The sequence below is a fragment of the Anarhichas minor genome, unplaced genomic scaffold, assembly GCF_050575085.1.
Source record: "Anarhichas minor isolate MPS153535 unplaced genomic scaffold, ASM5057508v1 ptg000017l, whole genome shotgun sequence".
NCBI lineage: Eukaryota > Metazoa > Chordata > Actinopteri > Perciformes > Anarhichadidae > Anarhichas > Anarhichas minor.
In genome coordinates this window covers 14,116,954-14,137,076 of record NW_027466463.1, presented here as the reverse complement: position 1 = coordinate 14,137,076, position 20,123 = coordinate 14,116,954, and the positions used below count along the sequence as shown (strand labels likewise).

The following is a 20,123-nucleotide window of genomic DNA, read 5'->3' as shown; positions in this document are numbered from 1 at the left end:
TCATGAATCATTTCCTCGTGGCGATCGTACGCCATCTGGAGTCTTCATCAGATCATTGCCTTTTATTTTTAGCAGGCAGTCATGTCAAGAGGATTTGATTTGGTTTTGAAGGAATAAAGGCAAAGGCACGTGTCTTTTTAAATTATATTGATGAATAATCAGAAATAATTGTTGAAACCTTACACTGTATGGCGGAAACACTTAACATTGCCAATTAAAAACTTGCCCCTATGTTTTATTTAAGGGAACATAGGGGCATAGACAACTATGTTTTTCATAGGGGCAAGATAGCAACATAGATAAATAAGAAAAAACATATGATTATGAATCTAACGACAAAGTCAACCGCTGGGACTGAAATATAAAGTGAAAAAACAAAACAAGAAAGAGAAAAGCCTTTCACACTCACCCGCTTACGAGTGTGGTACAGTATGGAAGCCCGGATGGGGACGATGGGAAACCGAAGTGAGTAAACTGAAACTGGTAGTGGGGCACAATGGCGGCGGGGCCTGGTGTGTCTATGCAGAGCGGTAGCCCTGCGAGAGAACCTTCTATCTCGGTTCAGCAAGGAGGGAATCAGATCCATGGCGATCGGATCAAATCCGAAGATGTAACAGGTAAGAACGTGACCCGTGCTTTACTTCTACCCGGCGGACTGATTTATGTTATCAGGGTGATCTGGCGACTCAAGCTAACGGAGGCTAACTGCTAACTTAGCCGGCTATTTAACGTTAACGTTGCTTCTTTATGTATTGTTTTGGACATAGGGGTGAAGTTACAGCTCTCTGAGACATTTAAAAAGATATTGATGATGAAACACTAGTTTATGACACTGGACAAGATGTCATGTTTGGTAAAGTAACGTTAGCAGTTAGCTTCATGGAGTGAGCAATTAGCTGGCTAACACCAACTTTATACATACACTAACGTTAGGGACTAACCGAGGTCTCCTAAAGTAATCTATTGACAAGTCCTTGGTTTGACTCGTAGTGCTGAAGGATAATGCAAACGTCACCACACCGAAGCTACCCAATATGAACTATCAAGCTGCAGTAGCCCGTTATGACGGGTAATAACAACAACACATTGGGCTCTTTTTCGTTGACACCATCATCGTCTTTTTGGCCGGACTGACATGCGCAAGTGTGATGGTGTGATAGTTTTTAGGGATGTCATGTGACTCAATTGATATGTTGCGTTTTGTTATTTGGGTTGAACTAATGACAAGTCCCATTAATGTGAATTGCATCTTTTGTGGGGAGCTCAGGGAAACGCTGGAGCCTTTGTTTTGGTTAGGCCCTCATACAAAACAAATTAGCAGTAAAACGATTTATTTGCTTGTCATGGATAGCCTTACTTTACTTTACTTACTACCTAAAAATGTGTTGTTAGAATTAATTTAACAGGCATTCACGCTCACAGTTCCATTGTTACTTTGACCAAATCATATTATCATAAATTACAATAAATAAACAGTATACACTTAGTTGCCAGTTACAACAAGCTAAAACTAACAGTCTAATGCAACAGTGCTGCAATAAATCCTACCTTCATGAAGGTTTTATTGTTCAACATACCTAATAAACTGGCTACTCAGTGTATTGTTTGCAGTTGAATATACCAACAAAAACAAAGGGCTATGGATGAAGAATGGCTGTCACTTAATTATAATTATGTCGTTAAAGTCTAATTGGATCTTAGATGCTCCCAAGATGTTTGAAACTTGTTGTGGATGTCAAATGCAATGATTCATTCTTTTCATGACGTGACGTCTGTGTTGCGTTTTGCTTTGCGTTTGTTAAAAAGCAAAGTGAAATGAACATTCAGAGGAATCTGCATTTAGCCCTGCATGCAGATCATCCCCCATATTTAGTTAAATGAGTTTTCTAAAAAAGGACAGAGGAGATGGAATCAGTGTGATGGGGCTGTGAATACCTTTTTAAAATAAAGGACTATCAATGTGTATAACTTGCGATTTTGTTTAACAGCTCTCTTGCATATTTCATATTTTTCAGAGTCAGAGAAGCAGAGTCGGATGGCTGCTTTGCTGGAGAAGCTTCATGCCAAACACAATGCTTCACGGCCATGGCAGGAGACCTGCAAGGTTGTGCGTCAGGCCATGGTGAGATGGAGACAGATCTTTTTTCTGAGATAAAATAATTAGCTTGAATTCACAAAGCACCTTTTTAAACTAGGTATCAAGGTATCAATATTGAAGATTATCTTGAGGTCTGGAACCAGTTGTTATACACCCCGCAGATCCTAAGAAAGCTTGCTTCTTGCATTCTTCCATCATGCAAAGATTTCATTCCCACACATTTTGATTCAAACATAAGTGAGAGTCATTATCTCTCATCTCAGAGTTCAATCACATTGAAATGAATGGGTTTAACCTGTGTTTTAATAGGGAATAGGTAGGTCACAAAAACGTTTTGTTTTTTTGTCATTCCTTAAGTGGGGAACACTTTCCCTGCACTAAAAACAGTGAATCATTTATGTTCCTTTTTATGTGATTAATTGCTTTTGAATTAGTATTTTTTTAAAGACCATCCACACATATAGTATCCACAAGAGAGACTCACTACCAACCTGCTCAACATACATTTGTAGCAATTAATCACCTAATTGCACAAAAGGTTTTTACTTTATTAACTTCCGTACTGGGCCTGTGAAACTACAGTGGCATTTAAATCCCTGACCTATAATGCTGACTAAGCCAGTGAAAAGCCAACTTGAACATCAGATCTTGTTGATGAAGCACTTTTCTCTTTTCTCTGAGCTGTATTATCTAATTCCTGTATTTACCTTCCCGCTGTGTCCCAGGAGAAACGCGGTGTGATGAATGCTGCAGGTCACCAGCTCCTGCTCACCTGCTTGGAGACGCTGCAGAGAGCGCTGAAAGGTGAGACTGTCGACTCAAAGGACAGGAACACGAGGGAGAGCTTGGCAACGTTTTCCATTAGAATGTGTCACTTTCCATCAGTAGACAAGGAAACACAAGCGTTTGCAGACTGAAATTAACTGTTGAAAGCATGCGGGCACATTGTGTCTATAGACAGCAGGAACATAAGGCAACAATTTTATGACGTAGTCGCTTTTTATGATTTGAAGAGTCCCCTGTTCTTCCTTTTCCTTCTTTTTCAGTTTCATCTCTGCCCTCGATGACAGATCGTCTAGAATCCATCGCTCGGCAAAACATGTGAGTTCTTTCCCCTTTTGCCAAGTAAAGGACATTTAGGCTGATTGTAGATTGTTGTTATTGTAATGTTTTCCTTATAATTGCCCATTGTAGGCTCCGTCTGCAAGAATGATTACTAAAGCGATTTTCAAAATTGTTAAAACTAGTCTCTCTGTCTCTCTCTCTCTCTGTCTGTCTCTCTCTCTCTCTGTTGATTTTGTCTTCTCTGAACAGGCTTGGCTCTCACCTCAGCCCATCAGGGACAGAGTGTTACATCACATCAGACATGTTTTACGTGGAGGTGCAGCTGGACACCAATGGCCAGCTAGTGGATGTCAAGGTGGCTCATCAGGGAGAAAACCCTACGGTCAGTTTACTGTAACTTCCATATGGCTCCATAAATCTCAGCCAAAAAGGAGTCAAGTTTGTATATGTTTATAATATAATCTATACTTGCGTGTTACGATTTAATTCCATTCATGCACCTTGGTGACGACATTGTCCTCAAAAGTGTATTATATTTTTCTTGATTTGTTGATCACAGAGTTGTCCTGAGCTGATTCAGCATCTGAGGTGAGTAGAAACCACACACTGCACTGTAGGGTTTCTTATTTCTCTTTTTCTTGGAGTGATGCAGGCACCCGTGAGAACTACTTGTATTTTTCTGAAATCTGGCTAAACCACCTCCTACTCTCCTGCATCTCATCAGGGAAAAGAACTTTGAAGAGTTTTCCAAACATCTGAAGGGACTTGTCGAACTATACAAGCTCCCTGGGGACAAGTAAGTAGACTTTTAGGCTATAAGGATTTCTGGTTGAAGCCAACCTAAACTATGATTAATGGCACTTGTTTCATAAGAGACATATCTTCTATGATTATTATTGTTTTTATGTCGGTTGTATCTAATTCTCTTAATTTATTTCTGTGCCCCAGTAAACTGAAAACCAAGATGTATATAGCGCTGCAGTCTTTGGAGCTTGATCTCACCAAGATGATGCACATGTTTAGGTAAGCACACAAAATGGCTTTTTCTTACCTTGTACATCATCCTTAGTATATTTGGGCTCCCGGTGTTTAGCGTATTCAATATACAGTATATATTCAATATCAATATATTGTTCAAGATGTACTGTGATCATTGAAAGAGTCATGCAGGGAAGGGAGTGTTTAAGGGCACAACTGCTTATTTTAAAGGCAGTAGAATGTAATCTATGTAATAAATCAGAACACCTGGTAAAATATTCACCTGCTTAACGAGTAGTATGAAGTAATTTTGAGCAAAAAGCCTAATTTGAGCATCTTTTTTTGTAATGCAATAACTTTTGATTGATGCGTCTTCTAGGTTAGCTACCAATGCTAATGGTGTGGAGACTATTCTTCATGGAGGCGTCGGCTTGCTAACAGCCAGGAGTGGTGGCCATCTTGTGTCTCTTCAGTGTTACCTTTCCCCTTATGACATATTTGAGGAGGGACCGAGCCCACAGCTCAACTCACCAGACAGCAATGGTAAGTGCATAGATGTACACAAGACACCAGCCAATAGCCACGTGATTTGCTTAAGAACCATAACTATCCTTGTGGGACCTCTGTTGATTGGCTCCTTGTCTGGACTCTTGGATAATCTTTGTAGTTCCACGCTCTCTGGGTGTCAGTGTTTCTGTGACAATTGAGGGAACCTCAGCTGTCTACAAGCTTCCAATCGCCCCACTCATCACTGGATCCCACCCAGTTGACAACAAGGGGTAAGAATGTGTACCTCCCGTTATCAGGGAACTTGTGAAATCCTGCAACGAGCAACCTCTTAATGTTTCTAAGAATGAATGGCATGCAATGTATTAAATGCACTACTCTTTTGTTTTCATCATCTTTTGTTTTTTTTTAGTGCCCCAATGTAGACCTAGTAGAGAACAGAGCAAGACAGCTGATGAATTTATCTTTGGTGTATTTTAGGACGCCTTCCTTTTCCACTGTGACCAACTCTAACTGTGTGGACCTGCCGGCTTGTTTTTTCCTCAAGATGAACCGCCCCATGCCGTTCTCACTGTCTTTTATTCAAAGGCTTGGAAATGCTACTTGTGCGTATTTTGAAGTCCTAAATATGCACTTTAAGCACAATGCTCGTTTTGGTTGGTAATTTGGACTTCAACCTCTCCATTTTTTTCACAGCAATCCCAGTGTTTGAGAGCTCCCCCAGCCTCTCGCCTCTCTACCAGTTAGTTGTCCAGAGCCAACGCCAGCTACAGGAGGAGGGCAGCTCCACGCCACCGCCCTCATACAACATGCACTTCTACTCGGTGAGCAGACACGAGCAATACCGCCACACACACCAGTAATATGATCTCTTTTTCCTTTGCACATGGTTGTTCTGTGGTTACAGAAATATTGTAAGATGCCTCTACTTGTTGTTTGTGATTATGGTCACCTATTGGAATTGAAGCGGTAAATCTAGTTTGACATGTTCTGATCAACATCATCTCTACTTGTAAGAAAACTGCTTTCTTTGCTTTTTAACAGGTGTTGCCAGATCAGCAGCACTGTTACTTCCTGAATGGTGATGCCCCGGTGCAAGACGGTCGTGCTCTTCAAGGAGCACTGGTGTCCAAGATCCCTTTCCGCCACCCAGCACAAGTGCCACTCTTGTTGGATATCATCCGGCACCAGGCAGCCTATAACACCTTGGTTGGCAGCTGTGTGAAACGAACTTCCATCAAAGAAGGTAAGTATTTGCCCCCCTGGTGTACTGTATTTGGTCAATCAACAACATGTACTGTTTTCTGTGTCTGATGTGTCAAAACACATTTAATGAGTGAAGCATTTTTGCTGTTGTTTCCTCAGACAATGCAGGCTTGCTGCAGTTTGAAGTATGTCCTCTTACCGACTCAAGTTTCAGCGTCTCTTTCCAGCATCCGGTCAATGAGTCATTGGTTTGTGGTGAGCATCACTTTAACAAAATCTCTAATCCAGCATAATGTTGATATTACTTTAACAATATCCTTAGGTGAAATGAATCTGATCTGTTATGTCAGTTTTTTGCTGATCTGAGTCCTGTGTCCTATCTGACCTCCTTCCTCTAGTGGTGATGGAGGTGATTGACTCCAAACAAGTATCCTGCAAGTTGTATAAGGGACTGTCAGATGCTCTGATCTGCACTGATGAATTCATCACCAAAGTGGTCCAGCGGTGAGTTTGTAACTTCCTCCTGAATGCATAAATGTTGATAGTATAAATTTATTTTTCTTATGGTAATATTTTCCTTCCTTCTTGCAGATGCATGTCCATCCCTGTAACCATGCGGGCCATTCGAAGGAAAGCAGAGACCATCCAGGCAGACACTCCAGCCCTTTCATTAATTGCACAAACTGTCGAGATCATGGTGAAGAATAACCTGCCACCCTCCGGTAGTCCCAGCTACAACATGGCAACAGGCGATGGAACTAACCCTATGGGACTGCCTGGGCTTGCAGGGGACAACACACCCACTGGAGCAGGACCCCCTGGTGGACCTAATTTTGGAGGTCCAACTAATTCTCTTTTTGGGGTTTCCCGAACAGAGAGGCAAGCCCAAGGAGGAGAGTGCCTAACCCAAGGAGGGGGGGCTGGCCAGTCGCAGCAACAACAGCAGCCTGGTCAAGGCCATGTAGATGACTTCAACAAAGTCACACAGAATCCCATACTGACAAGTCTATTACAGATAACTGGAAGTGTGGGCTCTAGCCCCAGCTCCCAGAATGCACCACCGCCCCACCAAACTCCACCCCAAACATCCTCCCCTGCCAGCAACACCAAGAATCATCCTATGTTGATGAACTTGTTGAAAGACAACCCCACACAAGATTTCGCCGCTTTGTATGGTTCTAGTCCATTAGAGAGGCAGAATTCTTCATCTGGCTCCCCGCGGACTGAAAGCATGAGTGGAACATGCCCTGGAAGTAGCACGAAAGGGAAGAAGAAGCGCCCACGAGGGACAGAAAAGGGTGGCGTGATGCCCGGAACTGCCGCAGGTGGTGGAGTTGGCGGTTTAGGCATGAAATCACAACAGGGATCTTCGATGTCGCAGCATCACCAGCACCATCAAGTCTCGCACGAGGATGACTTCCACCGTGAGCTCCTCTCTATGGATGTGGACGCATCTCAAAACTCTATCTTTGATGTTAACCTGACCGGTGATGGCCTAGACACGCCCCACAGCATCACTCCGGCACCTAGCCAATGTGGAACTCCGCCCTCTGGTCCCAGCATGCCTTATTCGCAGTCTCACGTCCAGTCTCAGCAACAGCAACCACCAGGTGCTGTACCGCCTCGTATGGTCCGCCTCTCTAGCTCTGATAGCATCGGGCCTGATATCACAGAAATCTTGTCAGATTTGCCCGAGCAGACAGGCAAAGGCAGCAGTGGGAGCCATGGGCAGCACCCGATGGGCAATGGTGGGGAGGATGGAGGCCCCCTAGGTACCCCCATCCGTGACTCCTCCAGCTCAGGTCAGGGCAGCGCAGTGTTTGACTCTGCAGACATCTTTAACACCAACAGCAATGAAAATCCTTTTACTGATGCTGCTGACCTGATTGCCGAGGCAGCTGCAACTGCTGCCACACCCACCAGCGATTCCTCTTCCACCAACTTCTTCCCAGATGCTGCTGACTTCAACCCTGACCTCTTGACCTCAGGCCATGGCTTCCCCCAGAACTACTTTGATGACAGCTCTCCAAGCGCAGATGGAGACATGGACCTGGTCAAGGGTTTTGGGGGAAGTAGCCAGCAGAATACCCCATCAGGAACACCTCAGAATCCAACTCCACATGGGCAGAGCACCCCAGAGCCATCAATGAAGGACCCTTTTGATATGGGGATCGTTTTCGGAGGCAACAGTGGTGGTGGTAAACCGCTTCTGGGGCAAGCTCCGGATTTGGGAGACACACATGGAGGAGGGTCCCAGAGCCCCCTTATTATGGGCCTCGCAGCGGCATGTGCTGACTTTAAAAGTGCAGAACCCAAAATTAAACAGCAACAGGGACTCATGCGACCAAAAGATGAAAATGGGGGTAGTGGAGGGAGCAGCTCTGGGATGGGGATGGGGAACAGTTCAACGGAGGGAAAACAAGTCAAACGTAGCAGGACCCCATCAAGTGAGGGAAAATCTAAAGAAAAGCCTCCCAAACGGAAAAAGATGGACCCAGATGGGAAGTCCCCCTCACACAGTTCAGGCGGACGCCCTTACACGCCTCCTAGTGGTGGTTCAGGCTCTGGGGGAAGTATAAGTGGAGGAGGCTCCAAGTCTCCTGGTAGTTCTGGACGCTCGCAAACTCCTCCCGGTGGTGCCACACCTCCAATTCCCAAAATCACTATTCAGATCGCCAAAGGGACCATAACTGGGGGGAAAACATCATCTCATAGTGGATACACCTCCAGCAGCTCAGCCACAAGCAGCACAGGTGGAGCAGGGGGAACCAGCAGCAGCAAAAGTCATCATTCTCACACATCCTCATCTGGAAAGATCAAGTCCAAAGAAGGCTCCTTGACACAAGGCAACAGCTCCAAGCCAGGAACCACAGGAATGGGAAGTGGAGGTGGGTCATCCCAGTCTAAAGGCTCCTCTCAAGGAATGGGTGTTGGCAAACCAGGATCCTCCCCAATCACCAAACATGGGCTGTCTGGGCCTGGAGGTAGTGGTAGTGGAATTGGAAGTGGTAGTAAAATGAAGCCTCAGGGGGGTAAGCCTCCTGGGTCTCTTATGAATCCCAACATAAAGCCCAACATCTCCCCTTCTCACTCCCGCTCCAGTAGCTCTGGTGACAAATTGTCCTCCCCTATGAAAATGCAGCAGTCCCAGGTTCCAGGAACACCTCCTTCTTCCAAGGCCAAATCGCCAATGGGCTCAGGAGGTGGTAGTTCTGGAGGGTCCAAGTCTTCTGGGGGAGGCATGAGCTCCCAGAAGCCAATGGGAGGGAATTCTTCTGGTTCCACATCCTCCTCGTCATCCTCGAGCTCGTCCTCTGGTTCCATGGCCTTTTCAGGAGGCTCCCAATCTCAGTATGGGGGTGGTGGAGGTGGAGGGGGAGGTGGGGCAGGCGGAGGATGTGTAGGCAGTGGTGGAGGGGGAGGAGGTGGAGGAAGTAGTGGTGGAGGGGCTGGTCAGAACAATGCAAACAACCCCAACGCCAAAGGGAAGTCTCCCAGTCGAAACAAGAAACCCTCTCTTACGGCAGTCATAGACAAACTGAAGAGTGTAGGTGGAGGGGGAGTGGGGGAGGATGGTTGTGAGGTAGGGCCACCAGCAGGGGGAACTGGTTCGGGATCTGCTCCTGGTGGTGGTGGTGGTGGTGGTCATGGTGGTCATGGAAATGTTCCCAGCAGTGGACCTTCAAACTTGGGCCCTTCCAAGCATGGCTCGTCCTCCCAAAGTGGGGAGTATAAGCGGGAAAAGTCTGATAAAGAGGCAAAAGCAAAAGTGTCTGTTTCTGGTGGGAACAGTGGGGATAAAAAGTTGATGGACCCAAAAACAGGAGGGGGGAGTGCAACCGGCTTGGCTAAAATCATCATTAGCAAACCTGATGGTGGCTCACCAAGCATCAAGGCCAAAGTGACCCTTCAGAAAGCAGGGGAAGGGTCTAGTGACTCCATGCGTCCACAAATTTCTAGTCTCAAAGCTTCCCCCCTCTTCAGTGGCTCTACTCCCAAACACGACCGCTCCTCGCCGAGCCACAGTCGCTCGCCAGGATACACCCCGCTCAACCACGACAGCGAGAGCGAGTCAGGCAGCAGCTCGGTGGCCGAGAAGTCCCACCAGAACAGCCCCAGCTCAGACGACGACCAGACCATTCGCCCGCTTCCCCACCAGGACTACATGAGCTCCATCCCTCTCAACTCAGGGGAGAAGCACAAGAAGCACAAGAAGGAGAAGAAGAAGCAGAAAGAGAGGGAACGGGAGAGGGACAGAGACCGAGAACGGGACAGGGACAAAGAGAAGAAGAAGTCCTCTATGTCCATGGGGCCGTCCTCTCATCCAATAAAAGCAGACAGTTGGTCCCGGTCACCCATCGCAGCTTCAGATTCATCTTTGTCCATGCTGGCTTCAGAGCGTCCATCCCGGCCCAGTCCGATGTATATGAGAAATGAAGATGACGACCTCATGGACTCGGCCCTCACTGGCAACCTTTAATTTTTTTTCTCACGTTTTTTAACACGTGCCTTTTAACATACAAATTAAACTTCTATTTATTTAACTCAAGCCACACGTTGGAACTGGATACAAGAATACTGTGGCTCTCTGAGTGATCATTGTCCTGTTTAAGCTGTATTTTAACATCATATTTTACTGTTTCAGCGTATAATATCTGGCGATTGGGATGCCAGTTTTAGATGAATGTGGTTATTCAAATACAAAAATACAGACTTCCTTAAGCTTCATTAAGGAAATGGATTCAAACAGTATATTTTATTAAGAGAAATGGACATTTTTTTTCTTTCCTGTGATGTTTCACATTTAATACATTTTGTCGCGGTTCATAAGTCATTGTTGTTACATACAAACAGATTGCCACCAAATAAGTATGACTCCTGTTAAAAAACAAAAGTATTGCAAAGCAAGAAGGATACAGTGTTCAGTTGCCTTGTTTTTCAGATAAAACTGGGGATTTTTAGATTTTGATACATTTTAAACTGATGTCTAAGTTAGTGTAGGTAAAGAAGACTGCAACTGATGATGATGATGATGGAGGAAAAGAGATGAGCTGGTTATTTTTTACCTGTAGAAGTTTTGGAAGCTTGAAATAAACTTTCACTTCTTGGAAAAAAGTTGTCTCATGTCTGTGTTTTAATTGTAGGTAGGATGTAGTCCGTCTGTTGTAGTAACACATCAGTTTGGCCATATTCATTTAAAATGACAGGAATCTGACAGTAATACATTTATTAGTTTTGAAGTATCTTGATCATCTATATATTTCTTGAATGAATGGGTAAAGATAAAATAGGTATTTAGTTGCAGCTCAACCAACAAGCTACACTAGAGGGCAGCAGTGTATCAGGCTGCTCAATCAGAGTTGGCAACATAACGTGGTACTCTAATGAGTTTCACAGTCCCAGAGGTAATGCGTAGAGGTTAAATGAAATTTCACGCCCTTTATTCACATGTATTACAGAGGATGATTTGTGAAGTCACGCTGCCAAGTAGAGGGACAAAACAGAAGCTCTGAAAATGCCAAAGATGCACAAAACAAATCACTTTGGATGGTCACAAGGAACGACGTCAAATAAAACAAAAGATTAATTCTTAAACTATCTCAATGCATCATGGGAGGACAGATAGTAAAAGGTCAACTAAATATATTAATGAAACTTAAAAGCACAGGTTAAAAATGCTGATACAAATCTGATTGTATAGTTTTTGCAATTGTTAAAACAATTTCTGAAACTGGGGCCCTGTTTGTCGAAACTGCACACAAAAACCAAAATCATAAAATATCTGACATCATTAAACACTTCATTCAAATCTATATAACCTCTTTAAAATTGTATTTTTGCATCACAACTCTACACACAAACATTAAATAGCTCTTTCCACACACCAACACTGATGTGCTAAGTATAAAACACTACTATCTATTATCTAGAGTCTTTGGCAATTAAATTTGTTGCATCCTGTAAATATAGACTATAAAGACAAATGCAGTAGGGAAACAAACATTGTTTTTATTCTCTACTCATAACAGTACCAGACACAGTTACTTTTTAAAGTGCAGCAAAATAAATAATGTAAAGTGAACAGTATAAAATTTAACACAAATTTACAGTCCTTTTTTAAGAGATATTGTAGAGATGTTAGCTTCTTGTAAATAAGCAGAATAAAGACACAATGTACACCGGTTGCATCTACCCGTAGTGAACAGCTTATTATTAGTTTTTACCATGCATTATATGGATAATTTTGGTGGTAAACGTATCCAGTAATTCACACGAATATAAGCAACTATTAGAGGAAAGAGCAAAATCAACACTTGTACATATTTTCCTTATTATGTTAATCATTTTGGGACCCTTCAGATTTCTCAACCCCCAGGTTTAGAATGACTGGAAATACAATGCAAGCATGTGATATAGTAGTAAATCAATAGAACATATTCCTGCATAGGCAAAAACAAAAACAGGTCTAACCTTTGACCCCCTTCATGTCCCAGGTGACACCATGTGAAACCAAACAAGACTCTTCGGCTCCCAGTCAGCTGATCTTCTGACCCATCGCCTCACTTTTCTCCAGATCTGCTGACTGGGCTGTTATTTTTTTCCAGAGGCCCTGCTAAACTGCTTAGGTGACACAAATGAATGGAATCTCTGTATATTGAAAATAATATTTCATTACGGAGTCTTAAAAAAAAAAAAACGTGGAGCTCAGCTCAAATGGCTCAAGTGCATCATCAACTGTTACAGGCAGCAGCTTGCTTGGTTCCGCTGCTTATAGTTTGTTGACTTCCCATTTTTGTCAGATTCCCGAAGCACCCAACTGAAGAGGCCCTTAGGGAGGTCCTCTCACCCTTTGTACTGTACTGTATGTATTCACTTGCCCCAAAGATGGATGCTGAAAATAAATACTACATAACATCACTGCAGGAGGTTGCCTGCAGTGATACCAACCTCCCACCAATCTTGTTCACAGCAATACACTTTAAAAATTCTGCTAAGAAGGCAATAAATCTGAGCCAATCAGAAGCAGAGTATAGGCTGGGTCTTCCCAGAATGCAGGTGGGGGAAAAAAAATCAATCAAACTACTAACTACTTAATAACAGGCTACTGCCAGTGGCTGTGAGAGAGGTGATTTGGCATGCAGATATGAGCCCACTTACACATTTCCAAAAAACTCTTTCACACGTACTGCCAGTGTGCCATTGGTTGAGCTGCCATGTGTCAATGATGGCACACTTGCCTGAGGCTGCCTTCCCCTGATTTAGTCTATCATTGGAACAAATCACACGTTCTCCTGCTATTGAGCTGCAGCACAGTCTACTTCTCAACTGTCTCTGCTTTTAAAAAACTAATTTTCTTTCTGCTTATTCATTTTTCTTTTAACAAAATTACCTTTATTGGCCAAGTATGCAGGCACATACAAAGAATTTGACTCTATTAGACCTCTTTTGAAAAAGTCCTGCCAACACCAATCACATATATAGAAAATATGAAAACTCATTGTGTTACAGTATTACAACGTTTTTCTACAGTGAATCTATGTGTTTCACCTACTACTACATTCTCGGTTTCTCCTAACCTCCAACATCAGAGGTTGCAATAAACAGCAAGCCCTCTACAGATGTTCCTGCTGGCGGACAAACCCCAGGTCTACAATGGTGAATGAAATGATGCAACACAGCAACTCACAGTAAGATCTAAATTCCAAACTGAATCAATAATTCACATGAGGGTTTGGATTTGTCAGCTTCATTCAGTCACATTAGCAGAACAGTGTTAGCTGAAAAGGCCTTGGAGTGGAAAAGGTATGCAAGACGAATGGAGGTGCTCCCAACATTTCTCAATGCATTTGCTCCCACTGCAAACACTGGAAAGAGATGGCTCGACTGAAAGCCATAGAACAACTTTTGGTTATTAAAACGTTTTGATTTTAAAGGTAATAGGACTTTCTCACAGAAGGAAAAGCACATGTGTAAATAATAAGATTAGTAACAGTTGAGTTCCATTTACCTGCTTCAGTTTCAGGGTCTTGGTTTTGTGCACGCTGGCAGAATGGAGCCATCGTTCATGTTATTAGTTACACCTGTGCTTTTACTATGACCTATTGAGTGCAAACATTCTCCCATGTATTTTTTTTTTTTTTTTACTTCCACACTTAAATACTACCAAGCACTTCATTACAATCAATGTACTCACTTCTGGCAAGCCTTTCCAACCAATTTGTCAAATGTCAGGAAAATAAAAGAAAGCCTGAGACTGCAAGCTCCGCTCCTCGTTCCTCCCTTCGGTAGCTCCTTGACTCTCTATTCGCTGTCAACCTTTTCAAACTGCTGAGCCGCGCTTTTCTTCAGCACGGCTAATTTCTCTATTGTGGACCCTGCCACTCAAACTTTATGCCTGGCTTTACGTTCACTCTTACTGCTTGGAATATATCCACATCATTCCTTCCCCCCCCCCCCCCCCCCCCCCCTCATCCTTTCATCCCGTGCATTCTCTTTCATCGTTTCTCAAACACAAGCCTGAGGCCGATTGCAGGTCTCTGGGATGTTGCTGAGCAGTTTCAGATTTGCTCGGCTGACATAGACATACGCTGCTTTTAAAGAATATATCTTTTACAAAATTCCTCCATTCTTAAGCCCTGGTATTTTCATGGATAGTCACTTTTCTCGCAAATGCTCTGGGTAAAAATAATTTAAAGTCCTGAAAACATTCAACATGTCTAGACTGCCAAAGTTTATCCTGCTGTATAATTCCGCTTTAATATATGTACAGCCATGCTAGCAGCATTTTAGTCTTAGTCTTTACACGAAAATTTGATTTAGTCCCATTTTAATCATTTTTTTACTGTGAGGATAGATTTAGTCTAGTTTTAGTCACCGAAAAGTGATCACATTTTAGTCAACTTTATCTAACAATTTCTGCATCTTATCATCTTCAGATAAGATGCCGCTGTGCTCATGTTTAACTAGATAGTTTGTGTCTAATCACTTTTCCCATCATGGTGTGCAAATGTATTATATTTCAGGCATGTGAGGGGCAAAAGATGTAGACAGTGAGTTCAGCAAATTGCCATCTCCCCTTCAGCACATAAGGAAGGTTTGCAGATTGTGACTGTTGATGAGCCGTATAGCATTGAAATAACCTCCCAGCTTATCCTGTAGATAAGCAAGCAAGAGGAGGCAGTCATTTGCCAGTTAGTTAAGCTTTATAGCTGCTCACAAGGAGGGAAATGGGGGGGAGAGAAGTGGTGAAAAGAAGAGGAAGTACGAATAAAGGCAAAGGGAGGAGGGAGGAGAAGAGAGCATAAATGTATTTTCAGCCTGAGAGTGCTACATCCTTAACTAAGGATATTATTACAGCAAGGAACTCCAGCTATGCCCTCTGAAGTAAGGCAGCAGCTTATGGCATGATGGCAGTGCAACATTTCTATCTTTGCTGTCTGAGCAAAATTAGTTTTAAACTGAATATCAATTTCCTGGTTTTACTCAACATTAATAGAAAAGCAATGGTGTCACTGTCCTCGCTAATTTGTGCTTTTGTGTGCCTGTTCATGTAGATCAGCATCAAGCACTGAATAACAATTGTTCTGACAAGAAATAGAATGAACTGAGAATGACATTTAATACAACACACATTTTCATTTATTCCTCGGACGGAAATGATCGTCGCAGTATAGAGTATCAAAATCACATTTTACCTTCACATTCTTTGTGGGATCAGTTTATGGTTTTGTGGCTTTGCAGATCTTTTTAATGCTGTGCTGAGGCAAGTTTCCATAACAGTATCAAGCTTTAGAGTTATGCTGAGGCAATCTGAAGTAAGTGGCTGTAAAACTGTGTCGCTTGCGAAACATCAGCAAAACCGAAGGAAGTGAAGGTACACCTAAGTTCACGGCTGTGGTGTGTCGACACTGAGTATTTCACTGTAGTTGTTAGTTGGCTGCTGCTTCTATTGCATTGTTAATGGGAAATATTGCAAATGTTTTTTTGTGGGCTTTTTTTCTACTTTGCAGGACTATGGTAAGTTTTCAGCACCACGGAGAGATCCACACCCCTTACTTACTGTCAGCTGTTATGACAATATACAATAAATTGAATAAGTCATAGCCATTATAAAGGTTTTCTTGTAAGATTATCGCTTCCAATACAAGTCAGATGAAGAAAAGATAATTGTTTATTATTAACAGATGATATGTGATGATAAAGTCTTGACTGAGTCTTCGGCGCTTGGACTCTACAGGGAGATTTACAGTCGAGGGGCGTCTGCCCTGAGCAGCGGCAAGATAAATCCCCCCCCGTGGAGTCCAGACACTGGCGGCGGTGGTTGATGAGGCTGATAGAATGATGAGTTGATGAAGCGGATGAATCTGCGGAGACTGGGCGGTGATGGGGAGGTGGAGGGGCGCGTAACAGCGACATGAACGTACTGAAGGTAGAGAGACAATGATATTCAAAAAGAGACAGCAGCAAGATGATAGGCTAATGTAATTGTTTCGGGTTAGGGTTAGGGTACATCAAGGAAATAATGAGTGAGCATGCGTGAAGAGTGATTAGCAGATGTATGAGAAATGAACTACGGGCTTAGGCATGCAAGAGTATAGTCTTTCTGACTGAACTTACGCTGGAGCTTCATATTAACAAACAAAACCAATTGAAATGTTGAGCTTGAAGCTTTCTCCCTGCCTTCGGAAATAACACATCTCATCACAAGGTCCACTTAGTTGGCTTTTCCACGGCTTTCAGATATATCTCATGGCCTTCACCTGTGAAAAGAATTTGCTCAAACTGATAAGCAAACTACTTCTGCTTTTTATAAAATAGGTTTTTAGCCCTGTCAGGTAATTTTATTCACCACTTCTCATTTCCTCCCTGGAAGAGCTACATGATAAATCCCTGGCATGAGTAGCACAAGGTCGTGAGGAAATGCCATCATTCTTCACTCATTTCTAAGCAGGAAATTAGTTGTAGTGAGTTTAAACTGACTGGCTACAGTATCTGTGCTAGACTGGGTCGTTTGGCCTGTGTCCTCCACTCGTTTCTCCTGTCAGTAGCTGTTTTTCTGCACGCTGATGTGTCTGTAAGGTTATCTGTGGCACTCATTAAAAAGAAATGAAAGTCTATTGTCCTTATAATCCCCGTGGGGCCGGGGGCGTGAGTCAGCAAATGGCGGTGCCAACTCTCCTTTTGGAATGTCCAACACAAACCCCAATGTCATTCTGGCCACCTGCCCATCCTCTCTGCCTACCGCTCCCTCTTTTCCATCCCTCGGCCTCTCTCTGACAGATTCACTGCTGCTGATAATCCATCTTTTTCCGACGTCTCGTTTTACTCCTGTAGACACTCACAGAGATGTACTGAGAGTGTGCGGCTCCATCGTAGGTTAATAGAGACTTGACGATGTCTATTATATTACTCCTAAGAGGATTTTAGTTGTACCGTAACACTTGTGTAATATCTTAAAACGTAGTGCTATTATGGTAAATTACATTACATTACATTACATTACATTACATTACAGTCATTTAGCTTTTATCCAAAGCGACTTACAATTCAGAGTCTATCACATTTCTACACCGTAGGCACAGCTACGGGAGCAATTTTGATTGATTTAAAGGACATATTAATGTTCCCCATTCTTTCATTTCTGTGAGTCACATCCTCTGTAAGACGTGAATGTTACAATATGTGTCGGAATTTCAGCCTATTAATTCTAATACAAACTACGACTATTATACTATAACTATTATTATTATGATATTGTTCTTTTACATCGTAAGACTTTTCTGTTTTGCACCTTTTATTAAATAAACTATTTGTTAATATTTTTGCATTGCACTGTGCTGAAATCAGTTATCAGGTATTCTATTCTAGCTTTTTTAATCTTGTATTTTGTTTTAATCTTTTAAATCCCATTTAAGTGTGTCTTTTAATAATGTCTTGTATTTCTTTATAATCTTAATGCCCTTTGTGTCTGTAGTTTTCTTTTCTAAATTGTGTTTCTTATCACCAGGCAGCCAGTGGCTTACATTCATTTCACTACAATATGGGAAAAATTTGATTGTGATCAAAGTTTGCGAATGGTTTGCAAAAATGAGAGAGAGAGAGAGAGAGAGAGAGAGAGAGAGAGAGAGAGAGAGAGATTGTGAAACAGAAAAACATGTTCAGTGGCATGTAGCGTATGTACGTTTTAGCTCATAGCATTTACCAAAACTATGACAAGCAGCCACACGCACTGTCAGACACTGACGGTCTGTGAACAGACGCCACTTGGTACAGCAGATCTGCCTCTGGAGCCAAATATAACTGTCACGTTTGCTGAGCAAATTATTTAGAAGTTGGCTCTACAAGTGAATCTGGCAAATCTGCAAAATCTTTATCTGCAATGGGAAAAAGCACATTTCCTGCAGATAGAAGCAGTCTATCGAATAATTTGACCCGTATATATTTATATACATTAAACATAGTTCACCAGATAAGGGAAACACATGTTCTCTTTGTTAACCACATACTACTCATCTGTGATTGCTCACTGAGTGTGTAATGATCCATGTTATTGTGTGAGGCAGCACGTAATATGTCTTCTCCCTGTAATCAGGTCAGAATCATTTTGATATGATCAGGTTAAGGGTCAGACAATTTAATTTCTTGTTGTTATTAAGTTATAATCATTTTATTTTCTTATAATGAGGTTAATGTCTCAGTTTTGATCGCTTCACCTGCCACTGCGTCTGACTGTTTACTTCTGCCTCATAACACAAACACACACACACCATATAAGACTGAATCTTATGGTTTATCTCACAGTCAGACACCAGCACCTGTTCACATCTAACACTCACACATTGTATTCCATTCCTGCGTATTCACAGCGTTTTTGTTTTTACCGCAGGAACATGTGTTGTTTCTCGTGGTACGATGCCTATTCTGGTTTATAAATATTACATCATTTCGCCTGTTTGTAGTAAGATCAGATGTTGATTTCTTTATGTGGCTGGTTAGCAAAATAAAATGTGATTCATTGGAATGAAATCAGGATTTCACACCTCAAGACCGTCCTCTGTTTGGTCTATCTTTCTCTTACTGTACTCTTGTTTCTCTTGCACCAAACTCTCTCTTATTTTCCTGACACCCTAAAAACGTTGCTCGCTCAGTTGTTCTTTGATCGCTCACACTTCTTTATATTTCATAATTCACAGCTGACAAAATCTTACAGCATACTGTACAATGGATTTTCACGTTGTCATCAGATTTTCACACAGTGTAAAATGTCTCTTTCTTTTAATGAAAAGAGACACACGAACGTCCCTATTTAAAAAAGCAACATAGATCCACCACACAAACGCAGAAAAGAACTGGGCCATGTATTCCACAAGGAGCGGGCTCACCGTGAAAAACTCTTCAAAGTGATAAATAAAAAAACAAGGCAGCTTCGCACATGAGCAAACGTTTGCTTGTTACATCATGAAAGAGATTTGTCTCCCATCAGGAAATAGTAGGTTAACGTTTGACCCAGATACAGCTGCATGTTGATGGCATCAAAGACTTTAAATTATCTCATTTCAATAGAAAAAGATCTTTAGATTAACACACTTTTTTCATCTAGTGGGCAGCTTCAAGCAAGGCTGAGTGACTTGAAGCTTTTTTGTTGTTGTTAAACAATAAGGATGAGCAGTTATTCTTTATTTGATCCCCTGAATATTCAGCTTCTCACCAATCTAAAATTCACGTTGCCCTTGAAACCTTGACTCTCCAACAAAACTACAACTCCGAGTACATATACTCCAGCAGCACACATTTAACGACTGCCTTTGTTCATATTTCCATCATAAACCAGCTACAACCACGGAATTGCACACAGATTTGTCAAGATTCCAGTCATAAAGTTCAAATCACGATGGCTCTGACTGTTCTGAGCCTCAGTTGGGAGGCAAGAGATTTGCATCCTAAACCTTGCTGCTCCCCACAAGATAACGTGTGGCGAGTGTCCGCAGTGACATACCCGGATTTTGCACATATACCAGCTCACACTCTCCGAGATCTTGAAAATCTGTAGCTTTTGGCCAACTCAGGATTATAATCACAATCTGAATCATGCAGTGTGTCTCACACTTTAGCGACATGAGGAAAATGCGGGTGCTGAGAGTGTCTGGCAGACGTGGCCGAGAAGGAAAGGAATCTGCTGGAATGTAGTTGCTAAATCACTTGCTTAGTTTAAACTTTAAAAGAGCTCAGCAGCGATTTAGCATTGGACTTCTATAACATTGTCAAACCC

At 42.5% G+C, this 20,123-nt stretch overlaps 1 protein-coding gene across 1 annotated transcript; it reads left to right on the top strand.

Moving 5' to 3' along the window:
- The first annotated feature begins 440 nt into the window (after window positions 1–440).
- med1 (mediator complex subunit 1) lies at window positions 441–10,969 on the top strand. The gene is made up of 16 exons (XM_076093793.1): window positions 441–617; window positions 2,016–2,122; window positions 2,824–2,902; window positions 3,145–3,199; window positions 3,413–3,545; window positions 3,723–3,751; window positions 3,888–3,959; window positions 4,112–4,186; window positions 4,521–4,684; window positions 4,809–4,920; window positions 5,129–5,253; window positions 5,345–5,472; window positions 5,693–5,894; window positions 6,014–6,109; window positions 6,253–6,358; window positions 6,446–10,969. Exons 1-16 carry the CDS (start codon window positions 497–499, stop codon window positions 10,332–10,334), a joined length of 5,493 nt encoding a protein of 1,830 aa, XP_075949908.1. The 5' UTR covers window positions 441–496; the 3' UTR covers window positions 10,335–10,969.
- The last annotated feature ends 9,154 nt before the right edge of the window (window positions 10,970–20,123 follow it).

Coding starts and splice junctions, on each gene's coding strand:
- med1 (XM_076093793.1), top strand. CDS start 497: ATGGCGGCGGGGCCTGGTGTGTCTATGCAGAGCGGTAGCCCTGCGAGA. Junction 2,123..2,823: donor AGGTTGTGCGTCAGGCCATG/GTGAGATGGAGA, acceptor GCTGTGTCCCAG/GAGAAACGCGGTGTGATGAA. Junction 5,473..5,692: donor ACAACATGCACTTCTACTCG/GTGAGCAGACAC, acceptor GCTTTTTAACAG/GTGTTGCCAGATCAGCAGCA.